The sequence below is a fragment of the Plectropomus leopardus genome, chromosome 3 (assembly GCF_026936395.1).
Source record: "Plectropomus leopardus strain MGB_pleo_1.0 chromosome 3, ASM2693639v1, whole genome shotgun sequence".
Classification (NCBI taxonomy): domain Eukaryota; kingdom Metazoa; phylum Chordata; class Actinopteri; order Perciformes; family Serranidae; genus Plectropomus; species Plectropomus leopardus.
The window spans coordinates 19,757,844-19,780,000 of record NC_142178.1 but is presented as its reverse complement, the minus strand read 5'-3'; the positions used below and the strand labels follow the sequence as shown (position 1 = coordinate 19,780,000).

The 22,157-nt window shown below is 40.9% G+C and overlaps 1 protein-coding gene across 1 annotated transcript in view; it reads left to right on the top strand.

Annotated features, from left to right (window-relative positions):
• LOC121942083 (protein sidekick-1-like) overlaps nucleotides 1-22,157 on the top strand; it is a 269,452-nt gene that overhangs the window by 161,277 nt on the left and 86,018 nt on the right. Inside the window, exons 7-15 of the mRNA XM_042485177.2 lie at nucleotides 3,505-3,607; nucleotides 7,099-7,274; nucleotides 10,015-10,098; nucleotides 13,211-13,405; nucleotides 15,229-15,345; nucleotides 15,507-15,674; nucleotides 16,429-16,531; nucleotides 16,667-16,840; nucleotides 21,344-21,480. Of these exons, the coding sequence (XP_042341111.2) occupies nucleotides 3,505-3,607; nucleotides 7,099-7,274; nucleotides 10,015-10,098; nucleotides 13,211-13,405; nucleotides 15,229-15,345; nucleotides 15,507-15,674; nucleotides 16,429-16,531; nucleotides 16,667-16,840; nucleotides 21,344-21,480 (1,257 nt within the window). The remainder of the gene's footprint in view (nucleotides 1-3,504; nucleotides 3,608-7,098; nucleotides 7,275-10,014; nucleotides 10,099-13,210; nucleotides 13,406-15,228; nucleotides 15,346-15,506; nucleotides 15,675-16,428; nucleotides 16,532-16,666; nucleotides 16,841-21,343; nucleotides 21,481-22,157) is intronic.

Below are 22,157 nucleotides of genomic sequence, written 5' to 3'. Positions count from 1 at the left end.
CACACACACACACACACACACACACACACACACACACACAGCAGTGTCACCTCAGCAGCACTTAACTGTCAATCAGCAATGATAACACTGAGGAGAGCATTGTAACCTTGCAATGCGTCAACGCCTCTCTGGCACTAAATTTCACCACATATATGTGCTCAAAGGCACAAAATGTATGCTTTATCCTCATCTATGTTGATTTATCTTTTTAACTGGCCTAACAGCTCTCCTTTTATTATTATCCCTCTCTCTTTACTGAAGCTTTTCAGCCCCAAGTTGTTGTTCTGATATTGCTTCGTTATACGACAGCCCTGCCTTGCATTTTTCTTCCCTTTCCCTCTATCACTCCTGCTCTCCCTCTCTCTGCCACATGGTGTTTCTCATTTGCTAAATGAGGAATCCAATAGAGTTAGATTAAACTTCTGGACTCTCTTTGTAGAATCTTAACAGGGAGCCTTTTAGCTGCCACAATAACACTGGCTGCCAGTTTGAATATTTATCCTTGTTTAGGTTGAGGAAGATTAATTTAATAATCCCTGTTTAAACAACAAAAAGGAGGAGATAAGAGGATGATAGGGAGGGAAGGAGGGAAGATAGGCAGCAGGGAATGAGTGATACAGACGAGATGAAATGATAGAGATTTCCCCAGAGAAAGAGGATGTTAGACGCGCTGACAGAGAGAAAAGAGGAGTGCAGATCACACAACCATATGGCATTTTGCTTTCCCCTCTACGTCTACCATCATGTCTGTCACTCCAGGAAGAAGAAGACCATCTGCACGGTCCCCCATCTACATACACGCTCCATCTCTCTCCTCTGAGCCCTTTTCTTTCCCCCGCCTTGTTCTCCCATGTCATACCAGTGTTCCCGCTGTCCTGATTTGTCTGTCGGCTCCCCTCAGACTCACGGCCCCGAGTTAACAGGTTGGGTTTGCGCCCCCCTCCGCTCATTATTGGCAGTCGCTGCTGCCATTAAGGCTCCACTGATGGCTGCTACTCCCCTGACTGACCTCTGCCTCCCACAGTGGACAACTAATGGACACTCTCCTCTTGCTCTACATCTACCTCTGCCTGTCTACCATCCCTCGTCTCATTCCATCTTCCACCCACTCCTCCGCTGCTACCATCCTCAGTTCTCTGACGTCAAACCTTTCAAAGATGTTGCTCTCTGCACAATGAAATTAAAGACATAAAGCAGATTTGTGCGTCTGTATGGTATGTGTGTGTGTTATGGAGAAAAAGTAAGAGAGTGATAGAGACCTCCACTATTACTTTCCATCGCTCTCTTTGGTGTCACTTCACTTATCTCCCCCATTAATGACTCAACCTCTACACGGAGTTAGAGCGTCAGTGAGTGCCAAGAAAGTCGAGTGTGTGCGTGCATTTGTGCGTGTGCCTGTGTGTGTGTGTGTGTGTGTGTGTGTGTGTGTGTGTGTGTGTGTGTGTGTGTGTGTGTGTGTGTGTGTGTGTGTGTGTGTGAGCGCGCTATCATTTGCCTGTCTTCGTGTTCTCACATGTCTTATTCCGTGTGACAGTGGGATATGACTTTTCAGCTCTTTCTTTCCGATTAAAAAAAAAAAGAGAAAAGAGAATCAGAAGGAGGAATAAAGAGCAGCGAGTTAATTACCACCTTTTCCTCCTTCCCTTCAAAGGGGAGATCAAAGCTGCTCCTCGCCTCCCCCTGCCTTCGCTCCATACCTCCCAACTTCCCTCCCCCACCCCACCCTATCAGACCTAGCCTGTTAATTTGTAGTCCTTACTCCTCCCTTATTCATCGGTTCAGTGTATCCCTGGGAAGCCCGATGATGTTCATACCAGTGCACACACATCGCAGTCATATATAGGCTTCACAAACTCTGAAAAAAAGTTTTTTTCTATCTGCCCATCATGCTGTATTCATACTATTTTGCTGAGCAGATGTTTCAAACTGATAACAATCCTGGAGTGTCCTTTTCTTACGAGAGGCCATTCCCTCCATAAATCATACTCAAACACACAGACAATCACAGTCCTACACACACACACACACACACACACACCACCACCACCATACTCTCCCACACACCTTTTAGCCCATAAATCATTCTTCACATACTCACACCATTGTACTCTTCCCTAAACACTATCATTGTAACTCACACACACACCATCGTTCTGTCTCCAATACATCATTATATCCTGTATGATAATGTGTTTCAGACAGAACAGTGGTGTGTTTGACAAAGACTGATATTGTTTATAAGAGAGAATTATGGGATATGTCTGGGATAAGAGACAAGAGCAGTTCAGAAGTAGTGGAAATAAATGTTTCATTCAAACTCTTTTTTTCGGTCAGTCTGACACTCAATCACTTACACTGTCATCCTCTCTTACACACTGTCAGTCACTTTCTTTTATCCTCTCTTTTATATTATCATTCTTTTATCATTTATAACTCTCTTTTACTTTTTTTAATGAATCTGCTTACATACAATGTACTTTCATTCTCCCATGTATTTTTATTGAGCATATTTGTGCATGTGTTAAGCTGTACAAATTTCATTAATCTTGTGTGCTGAGTAAGATTTAATCACACCTCAAGGCCAAAAGTGTGGCTTCTACTCTCATATTGTATGGTTTGATCGACTGCTCACAACATTGTTGCTCACTCCGCACAAAAACACCATCCAATTGGTTTTGTCTCGACAATTCAGAGAAAAATCAAGCTAACTGCATCCTCAAAAAGGTTGACAAAAGAGAATAAAAGCAGTGTTACTTTGTACAATTCTACTTTAAACAGAAAATAAGACGAATATTGACCCGTAGATGGCTGAAAATGGAGACAATTTGGTCTGCCTGTTTTGCAGCAAAGATTAGTTTTATCCTCCCAGTCGTCGGAATAATTGTTGGCAGGAAAACATCATGTTTTTGGCTTAAGGTACCTTGTTTGGTCGCAACAAAACATCCACTTTTGTTGGTCTCGAACAGTGATATGCTGCTGTCTTGCTGCTTGGCAGCTATCTCTCCAAGGTGTCATGCCATCTATCCACCTCCTTATAAGAAACTCAGGTCATATGCACGTAATCTGAGCTACGTCATATGTGTGAAACATTCAAACATATTATTCTTGCTACTGGGCTGGTTTTATCTGTGTCAAAGAACAGTCTCAGTCAACACCACAGTTAGCCAGAACATAAGATATTACTACTTAAAAAAAAACTCTGAATCTGATGTCCAACAGTTAGATTGTTTAAAGTTCAGGCTCATGATGACATTAGCCTTTAGATCAACGGGGAGTCAAATACTGTAAGGCTAAATGTGTACAGTGTCTGCCCGGCGTGAGATAAAATAAAACAAAGGACAGTGTTACAGTGCGTATATTTGTGTGTTGAAAGTAGTAAGTACATAGAGAATATGTTTATATAAACTGTATAGCAGTGTGAGTGAGAGACTCTTTTGGTCTGTGTTTGGGACTATGCTGTTGTGTGTGATTTATGGCCTCTCATATTTTCCCTCTTTGTCACAGATCCTGAGTCGGAACTAGTGGCTCCGGCGATCGTGATCGGACCCAAAGACACAACAGTGGTGGCAGGCAGCGAGGCGACGCTGGAGTGCATTGCAAATGCAAGGTAAATTTATTTTATTTACACGCATACACACACACACACACACACACACACCCACACACACACACACACACACACACACACACACACAAGCACGAACAATTCCTTTCTTGCCAGACAGCACTGTTTTCTTCCAGGGCAATTAGAGGACACCACATAAACTCGTAGCTCAGCAAGTCTGTCCCCCTAGTATTAGCGCAGACACACAGTGCACACAGCACACACATAAACACACACACACACCAGTACCAAGTTAAGTTAAACAGAAGTTGGATCAAAGTCCCATCTGATATCAGCAGAGAAGCGTAACACACCCACAAACCCACAGTGGCCCATGCCAAGTATTGCATATACACTCACACTTACACACACGCGAATGCACACACACAGACAGACACACCGACACAGGGGGTGCAGTCTACTCTGACTCAACAGATGTTTTTCAAAACAACAATAAATTCTACTTCAGTTTAAGAGTTGCAAGGAACAGAGCCAAAATCAGTTTCCGCTCATCTCTAAGATAAACACTTTGCGACCTCCCTCTGTGTCAGGAAAAGACAACTGAGCTGTAGCTTATGTGTACTTTATGTTAAACAACACAGTATTTGTTTTGAACACAGCATGTAGTGTGTGTCCTTTTATTTCCTCTAAACAACTGTTTGGGATAGACTCTTCTCTCACAAAAAAGAAACACTTTAAGTCATAGGGGTTGGCATGAGTGCAGGTTATCTACAGTATATATATATATATATATCTTCTGTGGGACTTGTGGTGTTTTCTGTATTACATACTGAATAATCTGAATCCAATGCCAGGGGCTGGAGAAGCAACTGTTTGGCCATTTTTCTGCCTTCTTTTGGGAGCGTACTACAGTTCAGCCAACTGCCCTGCAAGAGAACTACATCTTAGGTAGCCAGAGTTACATCCTAGTATATACACAAGGAGAACCTTATTAATACCCTGCACTTTGTAATATGCTGTCAGAGGCATGTCCTTGCATGAGTCCAACATTAATTGGAGAGAAAAGTGAGGCTGAGGTTGCTTTGACCGGATAAAAGCCCTGAAAGCCTGAATCTTCTGATCCCAACAGGTGTTATTCAGAGCTCAGTGTTTCACTGCGTTTTCTTTGCTCAAGGTTTTTGTTGGATTGTGTTATTTAGTCTGGGCTAGGCGTGCTGCTCCGATAAGTGAGAGCTGAAGTCCATTTAAACGTGTCTCAGCAGCACTTGACCAGCACTTGACCACAGGGAAGCATCCAGGTACAGTATGAAAAAACAAGTGGCTGAATCATATCATTCACATAATAGAAGATAAGAACATACCTACAGTAGGTTTAAAAAAGAAAAATCTTAGCAACAGCAGGATTCATTCCCATCATACAAATAATGAGAAATATGCTCCGGCCAGTATTTTTTCTTTTAACTCCATGTAATTGGGTCTTTGCAACCCACTCTACTGGTATTACAAGTGCAGACAAATTAGCTCAGAGTCTCCTGCATTTCTTCTTCCAGAAACAACCCACTCCACAGGGACTATTTCTGATATCAGAGAATCCACTGAAAGATGCTCACTCTAGAGAGAGAATTCTGTACCCAGGGAACAACTGAAAGAGAGAAACTATTCCATTGAAGTTTGGGAGAAAGAAGAGCATGATCAGTGAAATCAAGTGCAGTGCTGAAGTCTAAAAGCATCTGCTATCCACATCCATTAACCATTAATCAGTCATATGCACCAATGCAGTCCTGGTAGAGTGCTAAAATAATTAGGAGTTTGATTGAGCTCAAGCTGTGCCAGTCGGCCTTATATTAGAGGCTGTAAAATCAGCTTTTCTGTCTTTGGGTACATTTTGGATTCTTTTGTTGTGGACAGGACCCACTGAGTAAGCACATTAAAATTTTGACATATCAGCCTCGCCGTAAGTTTAATTACTTTTTCTTCCGACTTTGTCTACACCTGGAGGTGTATCGTCTGAGAGTGAAAGCAGTGTACTCTCAACTGTATCCACAGAAAAAGCAAAACACATTTTTTGTGTGATATTTCATTATTTACAGTTGGACTGCATAATAAGTGGATTTGGCTGCACATTCATCCAACTCACTTTTTACGTAACTTCTTAAACATAATGGTATGTAGTCTCTTGCTTGTACTAAACTGAGCTTATTAACATCCACAACAGAAACAGAAATGCAAGAATCATCAAAAAAGACAAATTGTTCCTTGTCTCACCATATCATATAGCCAAACTTTGTACCATACATCATAAAGCTGTAGTTGGAAACTTTATAAAATTAACTTTTTGTCATATTTGCTTAAACTGTCATTATATTCACAAAGAAGTACACGAGAGAGGTTATTTGAGGGAAAAAACGTGTTCCTCTGTCCTCTTAAATTGCTTCTAATGGCCTTCCCACAGGTAAAAGCTGTAGCTTTAACTTGGCTGAATTACCAGCTTGTTTTCACTTCCTCTACATCTCTTAAAAAGACCCTTGTTAGTGCCATGTTATGTCATGTCAAAGTGATTGCTATTGAAATAAAAAACAAAAACCTTTGTAGAAGTAAAAATTCAATCATAACAAATCAAAAGAAGGTATCATTAATGATCTTTAAAATATATATATATTTAAGAATTCACTTGTTCAGTGTGACAGTAACTTGTATTTCACATGCAGCCTTTTTAATTCATTCTTTTATGTCTTTCCATCTGACTAATTTCTGTTTGTAAAATGACTCTTGATACATTGGTTTTTACCAACCCCTCTAACCAAGAACCCAATTACTATTTTAATCCTATAAGTAATTGGCACTGGAATAATTAATTCCTGTTGTTTAATTGCAGCCTTAACAATGTTTTAATATGTTTGTGATGATGTTTTATCAATGAGTGCTCCTATTTGCATCACTACTTTAATTATTTTCATAGCTTACTGTTTGTGGACAAATCCCATAATTAAACTAAGTCTTTTAAGATGTCCTTTAACAAAATGCATCTGGAAGGCAGTTCTAGCGGCTGATTACATAATTAGCTGTGGTCCTGTTGTTCCAGTAAATCAGTTGCAAATTTTAGTGCAGATTGCTTATGAGAAGAAAAATGTTGCATGAAAATGCTCCAAAAAAAAAAAAAGAAAGAAAACTGAGATACGCTTTCATGAATAGATACAATGCTGTATTAATGCTGTCTTGCACAAATACACACACAGACACACACGGAAAAAGATGGTGTTTTGATGTTGTTTATCCAAAACAAAATTTCACTATACATGAAAACCCATTTCCTTTCTCCAGCATCCAGAGTAACAGACTGACGCTCCTTCATGCTGAGTAGAGCTGACTGCTCTGATATACAGACTGTCATCATTCATTTCCTGCCTCATTGACACATAAACTGATGGATTTAATATGTTGTAATTGCCTACTGTCACTCTTTCCTTTTTCTCCAATTCACTCCACTCCTGCTATTCTTTCTCTTCTACTCTCATCCTGTCCTCTGCCCTTAGACCAGTGGACAGCCTCGTGGTGTCATGGAAACGTGATGGGCGTCGTCTGGCCGGTGGGCGTCGGCTCATTATTCCTGCCTCCACCTCCTCTGACACAGGGTTATATGTTTGTGAGGCATTGCTTAGCAACAGCACTGCCAAACCTGTGGAGGCAAGGGCACACCTCACTGTAATGGGTAAGTAAAAAAAAACAGTCATTCCCAAATGCACGCATGCACATGTGCACACACACACACACACACACACACACACACACACACACACACACACACAGAGCCTAACATGATTATCCACGATTATCGTAGTCTTGACCCATCAAAGCTAATACCCTCAGTGTGTACCATTAATTTCTATTTTTGCCTCACTCTCGTCTTTTCTTATACATTTTTATTTGCTCCAGGCGCTGTGTCACCCTGTTTATTCCTCCATTTATTCCTACTTTTCTCCTGGAAGCATGACTGTGAACACCCGGGGCAATGACTGTCAGCTACAGAACTACTCGAGCTGAATCTGTTGTCCACACTCACCAACAAACTGCCCATCGCAGTCACAAACAGCTGTTACGTTCATGTACACACTAATAAATTCATGTGTCCTCACAAATGCATGCATGCATGTCACAGTCACAGTCACAAAAAGGCACTGTGGACACACATGTCGGTTTGCCCAGCAGCTAAATTAGTTTTGTTCCCTGGAGTTGCCAATCAATAAGAGAACACTGAGAGCACTCAAACAGGAGCGAACTCGTCGCAATCCACTCCTGTCCTCGATATGTGTGCGTAAATAGAAAACAACACACACGCGCGCTGGCAGGGAGTGTGTGATTGATGAAGCGAAACTTTTCTCCCCCAGTTCGTCAGCGTCTTTTTGATCTGCTGTGATTGTCGGAGCGAGGGAGCACCTAACGCAGAGAGAGCAAACTACCCACGCCTACAGAATACTCACTAGTCAGAAAAGACCTGCCTGAATATTTATATCCTGCTCATTCTCTTTCTGTTCCTCTGCTCACTATCTAACACCAATTTTTGTACCCTCTTTTACCGTCTTTCGCCTCCCTCGATCGCTCTCTCTCGACATTATCTTCCTTCATTAGGCCAACAGCATTGTTAAGGCTTGCCTGGCAGGGACAAAGTCAGCATACATTCATATGTATCAGCGGAGTAGAGACTGATGAATACATTGGTACTGATCCTCTCTTTCTGCTATGGGCTCAACAGACCTTAATGCAATGAAAGGGATTCCTAAACAGAATAGTGTATGTGTCTGTGTGAAAGAGAGAGACAGCCTCAAAGGTATTCATGATTCAATTTCATTCCTTTTCTACCCAGATCCACTAATCGGAATATGTATGACAGACTACTGGTGCAAACAACACTATATCTGTTGTTGTGCTCCATCTTTGTTTTCCAGGCAGACAGCTGAGAATCGGCAGAAGCTCAAAGCTCTAAAACCCAACCACCCAAACACTCCAAAATGTGTTTTGTTGTATTTGTGCATCTAGGTCCTTGCACTCACCTGACTGAAGCCGATTAATGCATCCGTGTTATCGGTGTCACGCCACATGGCTGTTATTCATCTCTTGTTTTCCCTGTTCTTCTGTTCACTGCACGCCTCCCTCGTTCTCTTGTCAAAAATCGTGCTGAATTCCACCGTGCACAATAAAGATAGGAGATGCGCTTATGTGTGGGTTTAAAAGTAGAGAACTTTAAAGTCGAGAAGAATAAATGTAGCAGCAACACGGGAGTCTACTGTGTAGCTGTCCACACACACACACACACACACACACACACACACACACACACACACACACACACACACACACACACACAGCATGATCAAACTTGCAGTTTGTTTTTTTTTTTATTGCCACCTCAGTTTTCCCATTCACTGTGTGAAGCAATGTAGGAGAAAGAGAGAGAAATCACACTGGAGGAAAGGGGATTTCTTTTTTCTTAAGTTGAACAGCATTAAAATGACAGCACGTTGTCAAAACATTACTATTATATGTTATTATTAAACAAGTATGGAGCCTAAGAGAATAAGAAAAGAAATGAAACCTCTATGAAAATACCGTCTCCTAGTTCGTGAAAAATTATATCTTTGTGACAACCAGTATACACATTCATTATTTAGTGTATACACTGGACATTTCATTTTCCTCAAATTCATTTTTCAGTGAACAGGTGCTGCTACTGTGTGGAGCCACTTTTCCAAAGATGCCAGACTGAAAATGAATTAGCCAGCCTGTCTCCCTCTCCCCCTCTCCGGGCTTGCTGTGTCAATATCTCTCACTAAATTTTAACAAATGTTTTTGAAAGAAATGGAGCGTATGCAGAAGGAGGTAAATTTTTCATAACACGTAGCATTACACACCAAAAGGCAAATATTCACATTCAAATCGAAGGGAAGCTTTGTCTCGCAGCTGCTGTCAGCATTTAAAGCGACACTGGTGAAGATGTTTAGAGGGAGCAGTTATTGGCGGTGAAATGAAGTAGTTTAAAAGGAGGATTGTTTCCCTTGGGAAACTCAAAGAATGTGTTTTTCTGTGTGTGTGGAAGTCATTTTACAGGGCATATAGACAGAAACCCTGCCATGCAATGACACTAAAGATACTCAGGGCCAAGAGGGGGATCCATTTTTATTCTGCAGTGCTGTGTTTTTCTCTTCTCTATTAAAAATAAGTACTTGTAGAGGGCAAAATCCCATTTTTATTTCAAGATTTCTTTTAAGCTATGTAATGCTTTTGAAGCCTTTTTGAGGGCTTTTTATTGGTAGTTCAAACATGTTGCCAGCAGCAGGGGGTGTTCTTAGTTTTTGTTGTTCAATTTCAGATGTTACTTTATCCGTTTGTTTATTTAGAATGTGCTGCATATTTAAATGCTTTACACTTTGTGTTTCTGACATTTTTCCCTTCAGAGCCACCCTCTCTGACTGCTCAACCTAAAAAGAAGATCCTCGCTGACCTCGACAGGAATGTAGACATCCCCTGCCAGGCTACAGGTACACTGTGTGTGTGTGTGTGTGTGTGTGTGCGTGTGTGTGTGTGTGTGTGTGTGTTTGTTTGTACACCTAAAGGATTTGTCTCATGTACTCACATGCCCATATGTTCATTGAAAGAGTTATTGGTCATGACGATCATTTCTCCTGTCTTAATTGGCTGTGAGGAGTTCTGTTGCTAAGGTGATTTAAATTTGAGAAATTGGCAACAAAATCCACAGTTTTTGTTCTGTGTAAAATACATCCATCCAAACCTAATGTAAGGCATGCGCAGTTAGTCATGCCAAGTGGGTATCTCGCAAAGTTATTGTTTTTTAAGGTATGAAATTCCCTCTTTTTGTTTTCTCAGAGAGTGTTTTAATGTGAAGCTCTGGTGGACTGATAGCAACACATACCAAAACACCATCATTTTGGAAGATAGCCACTTCATTTGCACAGGTTCAAATAAGCTTTGGCTAAACTTTGAAATGCATTTTTGCACAGAGCGACAATTGTATACTTTGTACCCTTCCTCTGATACTGAAATTGCATCAGGAATGGATGTCTTTACTGTCAGTGTGGAGAGAAAGAATCAGTACAGGGGTAAATAACTTTTATTGATTTAACGTATACTTTCAGGTCTCAGTGTGCTTTAAATGGAAAAATACAACTTTTATACTTAACTCTCTCGCCCATTTCCACGTGGTATTATTGTTGGCACCACTGCTGCAAAGTCAACTGGATTGCTTTACATTTTCTTCAGATCCTATCAACAAAGCTCTTTTTTTCTTTTGTCGGGTAAAGTGTTCACAGTTACCTCAGTTGTTCCACCATCTGCCATTTCTACTACTGGGATTAGTGACTGCAAAGATTTTTCACTGTTACTGTTTGATAACTGGGTATAAGTGCCGTCAGCTACTGAGTAAAACAATAGCGCTATCCTCTTCCTGTTCCGGTTGCACAATAGTTGACTCACTTTCTTTGTGCCGCTTTCTCAGGAGATTCTATGTGGTGGCAGACAGAAATGCAAAGTGAAAACGAGGTTTATAGGGAATTTATCTTAATGCTGTTGGTGTCATCATTCAATAGGCATTACATTGCCCAAACAACATTTATTTCATCATAATAAGTTAAACCAATTCATTCAGTGGGATTTCGGACAATCCAACAAGCACTTTGAAGCCATCTGAGAGTATAATTCTACTGGTGTTGCAACCAGTAGAATTATACCTTCAGAGGGCTGGAAAACTTCATATCTTAAAGGGATATTATCCCCTTCAAATGAGCATTTGTATATCAATTTCTCGCTCTGTGTTACATGTGAAGAAAGTGTTTTTCTTGAATGCCTCCACATTGAACAAGGAATCAAAAAAATTCAGAAAATTCTTAATGAACTTAATGAATTCTTAATGGCATATAGGCAGACGTGTTTAAAATCAGTAAAACTATATCAACTGCACAACTCATGCGGTGCAATCCAGGTCTCATATATCAAATTGTATGCTCAATCCTAACTTAACAGAAACTTAACTATGCACTTTTCAAAGCCAGACTCCATTAACAAAACAAGCAGATTTTACCTTGCTGAACCACTGGTCTACCACTGCCTTGATCAGTTAATTTGTTTGTAACATTGTGGGACCTTGGAACTTTAAAGAGCTGGTTCATATTCACTAAAATCACACAAAAACACAAACAAAGTAACCAATTAAGGTGGAAGAAGACCAGCAGCTGCTGTGTTCAGGAAGGTAAAATTACTGTTTTTGTCACTGGAGTCTGGCTTTGAAGAGAGCATTGATAAGTTTCACATTTGGTTCAGTTCTGTGTTGTAAAGGGCTTTCTGTTTGAGAGGTACTAAGCATACAACTGGGTGAATGAGACTTGAATAATTCTGCATGAGTTGTGTGAGACTTTGTAAACGGATACGACTTAAATTGATTGTCTCCGCTTTTGGATTATACTTCACCATGGAGGAATTCAAGAAAAAAAAAATCTTCATAAATTTAACATAACACGTCATAAGTAAATCATATTAAAATGGCCATTTGATGGGTGAAATATTCCTTTACTGTTGTATGTTTGTCTGTATCTAAGCCGCAAATAGTTAACAGTTTGCAGAGGCTGTTGGGTCTCTTTTCATATGATGAGACTGTTTACCATAAGTATCTCCTGCCCAGGGTGTGTCAAGGTGACTCTGTCGACCTTACATTTTGCTGAGGTTTGGTGTCATCATTGTCTGCCTCTTGAAGACTGACAGCATACTCCTGACAGTATGAGCATATTAACATGCTCAGACCAAGCCTAAAATTGCACTCATTCATGACTCTAGTTTTTAAATGAATTACATGGACATTTGAGCAGAGGTGGACGCAGCTCTGAAAACTGCAACATACTCTTCTCTCTCTCTCTCTCTCTCTCTCTCATACACACACACACTTAGCAAGTGTGTTTCTCCTCAGTAATCTGATACAGTGGCAGTGTAATTAAATAGCAGAGGCCTGAGGGTATGAAGAGAGGGATGGAGACTGGGAGGAAGAACGAAGCAAGGAGAAAAAGACAGAGTGCAGAGTGACAGAGTGAGCGAGACAAGGAGGGGGTGAAAAATACTTCACGCATGTCTGTGAAAGCTTGACACCAACAGATTGAGGAAAAGTGTGGAATTCATCTCTCCTTTTCTCAAACGCACACACACACACACACACACCAACACACCAACACACACAGTGGTGTGGAGGGTTGAGACAGAGTAATTGCTTGAGCCCCCTGCCTGTCATATCTGGCATGTCCGTCAGACAGATGGAAGCCGATACTGTAGATATTCGGTGTGCTGCTTTTGCCCACATATTTTATTCAGAATGTTTTTTGGCCCCTTCTGCCACCCTTACCCTACCACCCACACCCTCCAATCAATATATTATTAGCAGTCATTATGCCCGCATGCATATTTATAGGGAGAGAGTGGGTAACAGAGAAGAAAGATTGGTGAAAAGAGTGTGTGTGTGTGTGGCTGTTTTAGCGGGAGCTGGAGCAGTTTACTCAGCAGTGAGGTCAGCTAGCTTTTTATTAAGGAAATTGAACATTTTCTTACTTTCCCTCTGTGTTCGTTTTTTTTTTTCATGTACCTGCACACATGTAGGTGTGCCCCAGCCCAGGATAGAGTGGTATAAGGATGCGGTGCCCCTTTCCAAACTGGCTAACCCTCGCTACAAGGTCACCACAGCAACCGGGCTGACAGTGCGCAGGGTGCAGCCAGGAGATGGAGGAATATTCCAGTGCTTCGCTCGCAACGCTGCTGGTGAAACTCAGGCACATGCGCAACTTCTTGTATCCAGTGAGTTTGTCTGATACACAATAACACACACAAGTTTACACTTGTACACACCTACGGCATCATTGCCTCTTTCACTTCTCTGCAATCTCCTTTTTTTGGCTAATTAAACCTCTCTTGTGACAGCTGTTGTTTTTTCCTTTGAGTTTCTTTCTCCTGTATTCACTCTTACTCTGTACTAATGTTGGTATGATTCTCAGCCACCAATGTCATGGTATTTCTAAGTTTATAGCAGGCAGCTGGACTTGCCTGAGGTTCTTGAAAACATTTCACCTTTGGTGGCTCTCGTAACTCCCCACTAGACAGTTAGCACTGAAGAAGCCTCTTGGATGAGAGGTGAAGTGTCTTCAAGAAACTCGTGCAAGTCCAGTTGCTCACAATATAGCACTTAGTTCTACTGTACTCCTTTTTCATCTCCTTTATTTGTCTCTATCAGTTTCTTCGCATCAGCTTACATATACCGTAGTTGTTCTTTAGGGCTGCAGCTATTGATTAGTCTCCAGATTTTTTTTCTCAACGAATCAGTCTCTAAAATGTCAAAAAAAGATTTTTTTTTTTTTTGTTTTTGCAAAATAGTTGCATTTTAGTGTTGCCTGACTTATTGATTATTTTAGCCATCTTTCCAGCTGTATTGTTCTTACCACCCCACTTTTTTCCTCTACATTTGGCCTCCACAAACATTCATTTTAATTTGAAAATACACGTCTAGGATGTTGCTAGGGCTGTCCCAAATACCAGTTTTGGGCATCAACGCTTTAGTGAGAATATTCCCGATTAATTCAAGCTTCCATGGGGGAAGCGAAAACATAAGTCGAACTTTTTGGGATATTACAATTAGCCACTTTGGTAGCATGTAGGTCAGTAACATTAGCCCAAATAGACAGAAAAAAAGAAGATTTTGCAGGAAGACTTCGCCGTTACTTACAGTTTTCAGGTGATTAGCTGGTTGTAGATTTGTGATATGTCAGTTTCCTTTAATATCTTGCTTCTTGCTAGTGAATCTTTAAGCCTGTCAGGTGTAATCAAACTGTCCCAGTTTCAGTACTGCTGGACTCCTAATGACTGATGTTAGATGAGAGCTAGTCGGGGTCACAAAACTTTTGCTAAGTTTATATGTCCTTGTTTGAGAAAAACTTATAATGATTAATGCTGATGCTTAATACATAGTGTCGGGTTATAATATCTTTATTGGCTACTTGAAATTTAATGTGATCTATATAAATATATATAATTGGAGCATTCAAATACTGATTTGGACATCGATTGCCGTGGCAGTGATCAAAGCTTCAAAGCAATCGAGTTCTTTACTTTGTAAAGTGAGTCTGAGTTGTGTTTGGGCTTGAACATGATACTGTGTCCAAAGTTTTTCTTCTGTTTTGTGGCAGTAGGACTAGCTAACCACAGCCCCACCTGAAACACAGGACCATTTTGTTTTTGAAATTGAAGTGATATTTTAGAGTCAGTTGAACTCTGTGCTTTAACTTTGCAGTGCGTGTTAACTGCAGACGTCTGCACGTACGGTTATATTTGTCTCAGTAGAGTTACGCTCTGTTTAGTGAGCGTTATAATTAAAAGTCCCCATGGAGCTCCCACACCACCTTCCACATTTATGCACACACACGTAGCACCAGCTAATGAATAAAGCCTCCATTGATCAAAGAGGAGGCATGTGTGTTTAGATCAACATTGTCATTCTTTCTTTTTTCCATTCTTGTGTTTTCTGTTAGCCATTAAGCTTCATTCTCGCTCCACTCTTTTCCACGAATCTCTTCTCAGTATCTATCCATCTGTGTTCATTCCTCTCATGCTCTCTCCCTGTGTTTCAGGTGTGGCCCCCACATTTACATTCCCTCCATCAGACCAAACAGTAACTGATGGAAATACAGCCTTGTTTATGTGCCAGACGAGCGGAGCTCCAAAGCCCGCCATCACCTGGAGGAGAGGTAGCCACACACACTCTGCATTACACATTGAGCACGCACACAACGACGCAGAGACGCTGACATGATGTGTTTGTAATTAAAAATCTGCTTAATGACTTAATTACTTCTAGCCACCTCAAGGCTATTTTTATTATTTTAGCTCTCTGTCTCTCTCTTTGTAGGATCACAGGTCTTAGCCAGCGGCTCTGTCCAGGTTCCCAGGTTTACACTGTTGCAGTCAGGTGGTTTGCAGATTCAGCCAGTCAGCTTCCAGGATTCAGGAGAATACACGTGCATCGCCTCCAACTCGGAGGGAACCATCAACACCACCTCTACGCTCACTGTCTGGAGTAAGACACACACACACACACACACAAAAATACATTAACTGGTTCAATATACATTTGCTAAACAGGCTAAAACAGACATGGAACACTAATTTATCCGTAGCTGTCAAATTGCATTAGCTCAGGCTGGTGAACAGCACTGTGATTTGTTATCGATATAGTGGGCTGGTGTAGTGGCAAAGTAGTCATCTGATTGGCCGGCTTTGAGGCTGATTGATCAGCTGGTAAACTCATCGATTGGCTGATTTTTTTTTTATATACAGCCTGGCAGATTCAGATTAAATACTGTAGAATTTGATCAACCACAGTTCTCATTTTATAAGTGTTCATCATACGTTATGTGAAAACTAAACTCATCTAATAGAGGCCTGATCATATCCTGAATATAAGTTACTGGCATAACCGATGCCCTGTACACTGGATTTTTTTTTCATTTATGTTTTTACTTTTGTTATACTAAGTCTTTGTGTGTCTTAGTGTGTATTTGTGAGTGAAAGGAAGCCTGCCGGTGTGCTGTTTAGCCTCAGTAGTTCAAGGCTGAACTGTCAACCAATTAATTTCTCATTATTTTTGAGCAGCATACATTTAAATGTACACATTTTACTAAGACTGTGAGTGGTGCTAATATAAGAGAATACTAAACAAATTTACTTTCAGCCTGTGAATGTATATAACCTGTGATACCCCTCCTCCTCTCCTCTCTGTCTCCATTTGTGCTTCTTCTCTGCAGTACTTACTGTTTTTTTCTTTTCTGTAGGTCGTACAGTCATTTCTGTGCCTCCAACAGACCAGCGTGTTATCAAAGGAACCACCGCTATCTTGGACTGTAATGCTACCCATGACCCCAGAGTCAATATCAGGTACCTGCTTGTTTGGTAATGTGTTTACGTACATCTGTACCTTCTCATATAGTGTCTGCTTCCTTTCTCTATTGTCCATGGCTTTCTGTATGCCTGTGAACAGTATAGAGTACGTGTGTTCTTCTTCTCTCACAGCTTCAAGTGGGATCGAGGTGGTGTGCCAGTCCGCCCCTCCAGTGGGGGCCGTGTCTCCATGCGCCAGGGCTCCCTCACTATTGGCCAGACGTGGTCAGGTGACATTGGGGATTACACGTGCACCGTGACATCACAGGCCGGCAATGATTCTCGCTTCGCACGCCTAGAAGTCATGTGAGTTCAGAGAGTCATGTGAAGCTGATTTGAACATGTCACACTCATTTCTGATGTTTTTACCTTCGGACAGACAGACTAGCTGTTTTATAGTCTTTGTGCTAACCTAAGCTAACTAGCTGCTGTATCTCAAAAGTGTATCAATCATCTCATCTAACTCTTGGCAAGAAAGAAAATAAATTCAAGAGCCTTTTCACACCTGAAAGTCTGAACTAAGGTCTGAAACAAGGTTCACATTTTTTGTTACATTGTATACATGATCTTGATCATTTTGGAGTCATATTGCAATTATACAAGCGCACTAAAGACCTACACATGACATACCTATTCCATGTCCTGTGGTTGTCAACTGCGTGAGCTGCATCTTGACCGACCGAACAACACATAGTTATTCCTTAAAGACGTTATGATACTCACTTCCTGTAATTGGTCCAGCAGCCCGAACTATCCCAAAAAATGCATTCACACCAGAAATGAACCAGACCATGGCTCAGGTTGATCTAGATCTTTTCATCAGACTTAGGTTTGGCTGTGTCATCTGGGCCATGGTTTAGGGGAGCTTTCACGCCTGTAATTTTGGTTTAGGTCTAACTGAAGAGTCAGAAAGTTCAGACCAAGAGGAAGGTGTGTTAGCGCACTTGTTCTGTTTCTTTATTGTAATGCACATTGCAGAGTTTGTTCTGCTGCACAAAGTACACATTTGAAGTTACTGAACATTATCCTCAGAAAATTGAGTTCAGATTTTCACAATATTTATATGGCATTTACATACTGTGAAATACAGAGCAGGCATTGATCCAACAAAGTGCGAATTGTATTCTTCTTCTGTGATTAGGCACAATAACGACTTTGACTTTTTGTGCTGCAATCAAGTGGGAAAACAGCCAGCCAATCCATAGTTAGCTGTCTGGCTGATTCAAATTGCAGATATGATTGTCAGGGAGGATGCTTCTGGAGTGAGTGTTATAGAAAAAACTATTGACTTTGCAGAACATAATGCAGGAGACGCAGCACATTAGTAATTTAGTGCATTTCCAAACATTAAGCAAGCATTAGTGTCAGCTTATTTCAGTGGTTGTGTAATGAAATAATTGTTTTTTCCAAATAGTAGCATGTTCAGTCGGGGGTCAAACACCCTCTAAACCAGATACATGAGTATATCGTTAAAACTGTAGGGTGAGAATGTCAGTGTGAGTTATTATAGGACAGTAGTAATAGTAGTGTAAGGTCATGTCTACTATCAGGCAACCTGAACATGCAGCACTCTCCCTGCTCTTTGTAATTAAAGCCGTATTAGCCTTTGAGTGTAAAATGTGTATTTATAATGTGTTTATGTGCATGTGTGCATTCATGTGGTTCAGTCAAACACATTCCAAACATGTCATACTGCGTGTTTGGTATGAGCAGGCAGGATGCTACAGAAATGCATCGAGTGTATCCCACGCTCCGACCCACACAGCCTCATTACAGCCACTGTGAGAGAACACTATCAGGTAGTGGCCTTTATATATTAATAGGTACTTGTATAATATATTTATAAAAGACACTTATGATATATTAATACAATTGCAGGGTAGGAGAGCGATAGAACATGAGTCCACATCCTTGTGAATTATACAGCGATAAGAGGTTACACGTGTCAAACTCAGCGGGAGGAAGTGAGTCTCAGTTTATGGCTGTGCAAAAACAAACCAAGAACGAAGGGATTCCTCTCTGTATATGTGTGTGTGTATGTGTGTGTGCATGCGCACGTGTGTGTGCATGCATGTGTGTTGTGTGTGTGTGTGTGTGTGTGTGTGTGTGTGTGTGTGTGTGTGTTGGAGCGTGCATCCACGTGTGAGACTGACATTCTCGTTAGCTCAGTATCAATGGGTCATGGAGGTTAACAGACGCTGGCGGCTGAGGAGACAGACTAATTACCAGCAGGTTATTGGTTCAAGTCCCGCAAGACCCATCCGTGTGTTTGTTTGTGTGTGTGTGTGCGCGCGCATGCGTGCGCGTGTGTGTGTGTTTGTGGGCTGTGTTGAGGTAGTTACTCTAACATTCTCTAAGCTCATCCATTAATTAATATGATCATGTCAGCTCAGAAAAGAAAACATCATTCTCATTTCCCCTGCTCCCCCTCTGCCTCGTTCACCGCTGTCCTTGCTTCTTCTTGGTGAAGTGCAACTCTCCCTCCCCCTCTAACATCACGTCTTGATATATCCCCCCACTCTCTGTCTCTCTGTGTCCCCCTTGATTTCTGACTTTACACCCACTTGAATATTAAAACATAAAACTGCACACACACAGCAAAAACAAAAACTGAGATGTTTTTTTAACTCTGATGAAATTAAGAGCCTGCAGCCTGTCAGAGCAGACACACATCCATGATTGTTTAGAAATTATTAATGAGTTTATGAATAAGAAATGCAGCTGGTTTAGGCACAAGGGAACGTGTCTTTCATCGTGCTTTCAGTGTAAATATATTTGTTTTGTTCTTTTATGTGATCTGTTAATGTCTTCACTCCTGTTATCTCTACTAGCACCTGTAGCCTTCACAAAGAGCAAGATCTGATTTCCTTCCCTTCTCCTGATTCAAGCCAATGTTTTTGAAAGAGTTATCATGCACCAAAATTGGTATAATCAAATGTCTGGACCCTCTCTATTGCTTTCATGAATATATCTGTTTTGCTTTCTCTATTATTAACATGGCGGGGATGCTCAAATATCCACGGAAGATGGCCAAATGTCTCAACAACCTTTTTTTAATAGATAGGATGAGATATGTTTGCTGTTGTGCAGATCATGTACAGAATAAAAATATTGTCATGAAAATAATCATAGCCATATTTAAAAGATATTGCCCACTGGAACTGATCCTGGACCAGACCCAGTAAACAACCTGGGTGTCAGAGCCAGTGTTGTTCCACCACGCATATCCAAGAAAAAAACAAAACACAGGAAGCAAATATCTGACTAATGAAAAGTCAAAGCACTTTGTCACTGACTTCTTTATGAAACAGAAATACATAGATGTGTAATTACACATTCAGACACACGCTTTTGTCTAGGGAAAAATGCTTATTCGGTTTCTTGCCAAGTGTTAAATAAGATTTACATTAATGTCTAGACATGAGAGTGGTTTCATGTCAAGACAATAAATATGTTTCTCTACCAAGTTTTGGAAACAAGGCAAAACAGCTAGCTTTGCTCTGTCTGATGCATAGACTGTATAAAAAAACAAGTGGAGGAAATAGCATCTGAGTCCGAAAAGAGAACCCGATGAAGGAGTGCCTTAAACCTGCATTCTTCCTAATTGTCACTGGGGGGCAACTCCACTGGTCACAAATTGTACAGTTGTATAGAGATGAATCAACTTCTTAATTCATTTGTTATCTCAGTAAACATTTTACCAGTAAGTTTATGGTCTCAGTCACCAGTTTCAAGTGTTCTTCAGCATGATGTGCATTTTATAAATGTTGGTCCCATTTAGAGAAAAAATATGATAAAGCAGGGTATGCTTTAGGGAAGTGGTTCCCAACTGGTCCAGCTACGGGTTCCAGAGTTCTCCTTAGTCTTTAGTTCAGGGTCCAGACATTAAATATATTACAACATATTCAGTTTTATTTCACAAAATGTAAACATCATGTTAGAACACAAAGAAAAAAAACATATAGCAATAAATAAACACAAAACAGCAGTTCAGAATAAAGGCTCTGTGCCAGAAATTCACTGTATTTAAAACTCACTCAGAATGAACTCGTGACCCACTTTTAGACTTCGATCCACCAGTTGGGAAGCACTGCTTTAGGGTGGAGCTACACTGTGACCCACAAGTTGCAATCAGGATATGTGTAACAATGCATGTTCTTCCCAGACCCACCCTCTTGTCTAGATATGATCACTTCATCCTCCAAAACAAAAACAAGATACCTACAGCAAAAATGTCAAACTCGAGGCCTCAAAAGAGCAGTCCACAAACCAGTAGGTAACATCATCGTGGCTACCTCCATTTTGATTATACAGAATGATGTCTGAAAGTAAAAATAGTGGCTACCAACACCTTTAAAACTCATAGATAAACATTTTATATTTAACTTGTTCACTCTGTTCAAAAATCAAGTTGTGGTTTAACTGGGTTTATGTGCTGTTTCTTGGCCGGGATAAGTAACTTCTTGGAGTCTGCTTGTGGCCAAGAAAAAACACAGGTTGTCAGTAAGTGAGTTAGATAAGTCATAGTAGGTGAATTTTGTTACCTTCACACAGAGTCAGGCGAGCTGTTGTCACTCTTTATACTGAGCTAACTGGCTGATGGCTGTAGTTTCATATTTCACATACAGATATGACAGTGGTATTGATCGCCTCATCCAACTCTCATCAGGAAAACAAACGAGGGTATTTTCCAAAATGTCATGTTATTCCTCTTTAGACTTGGTTCTGATCTAATGGCAAAACAAATACCATCAAACTTAAATCTGATGTTTTTGGTTCTTTCTTGTTTTGTTTTTTTTTTCTGTTCAGTGAGCTGCCACACTCTCCTCGCTCCCTGACGGCCCAGCTCAATGACTCTGACTCCCGCTCTGTCCTGCTGTCCTGGCTACGCCCCTTTGATGGGAACTCCCCACTTCTGTACTACCTGCTGGAGCTCTCCGAGAACAGTATGTGTGTGTGTGTGTGTGTTTGTGTGTCTGTGTGTGTGTCCATGCATACTTTATGTTCCCTGAGCGACAAACAGCTGTTCACTTGCTGTCTACCAGGCACTGACACACACTCATTTACAAGAGGCAGACATATGGAGAATGGTGTTGCTGTGTAAATGTACATCCAGGTTCCCTATAAATAAAGTTTTCCTCCCACCCTTACCTCCTCTCTGTCTCTATCGCTCTCTCTTTCTGTCTCTTACCCTCTCTCTACCACAGATGTTTTAACAGCAGGCTGGCTTTCTGTCAAACGAGAAATAGTGGAAGAGAGAGAGGAGAGAGATAGAGTAATAGAATGACAGGAGAAACAGATTGGAGGGAGATAGTTGCTGTTGCTCCTGCTGTAAGCTAATCAGATGGATCGCTGGACGTTACAAGCAGGTCAAAACACTTGGCACGTGACTGTAGGAGCTGGACTGACAGACAGATGTCAAATGTAAACGTAGTTTGTCATTTTAAGTCACCTTCATTATGATAACTTTTTTTTTCTGGAGACAGCAGGAATATGAATTCCTGCTGTCACCATCTCAACAGCTGCTCTGTAGCATCTACAAAAACACACCAAAATAATGATAGCCTGGTCGATTTCAGTGCAGACTGAATCCAAACAGTGAGGAATGGATGAGAGCATTGTG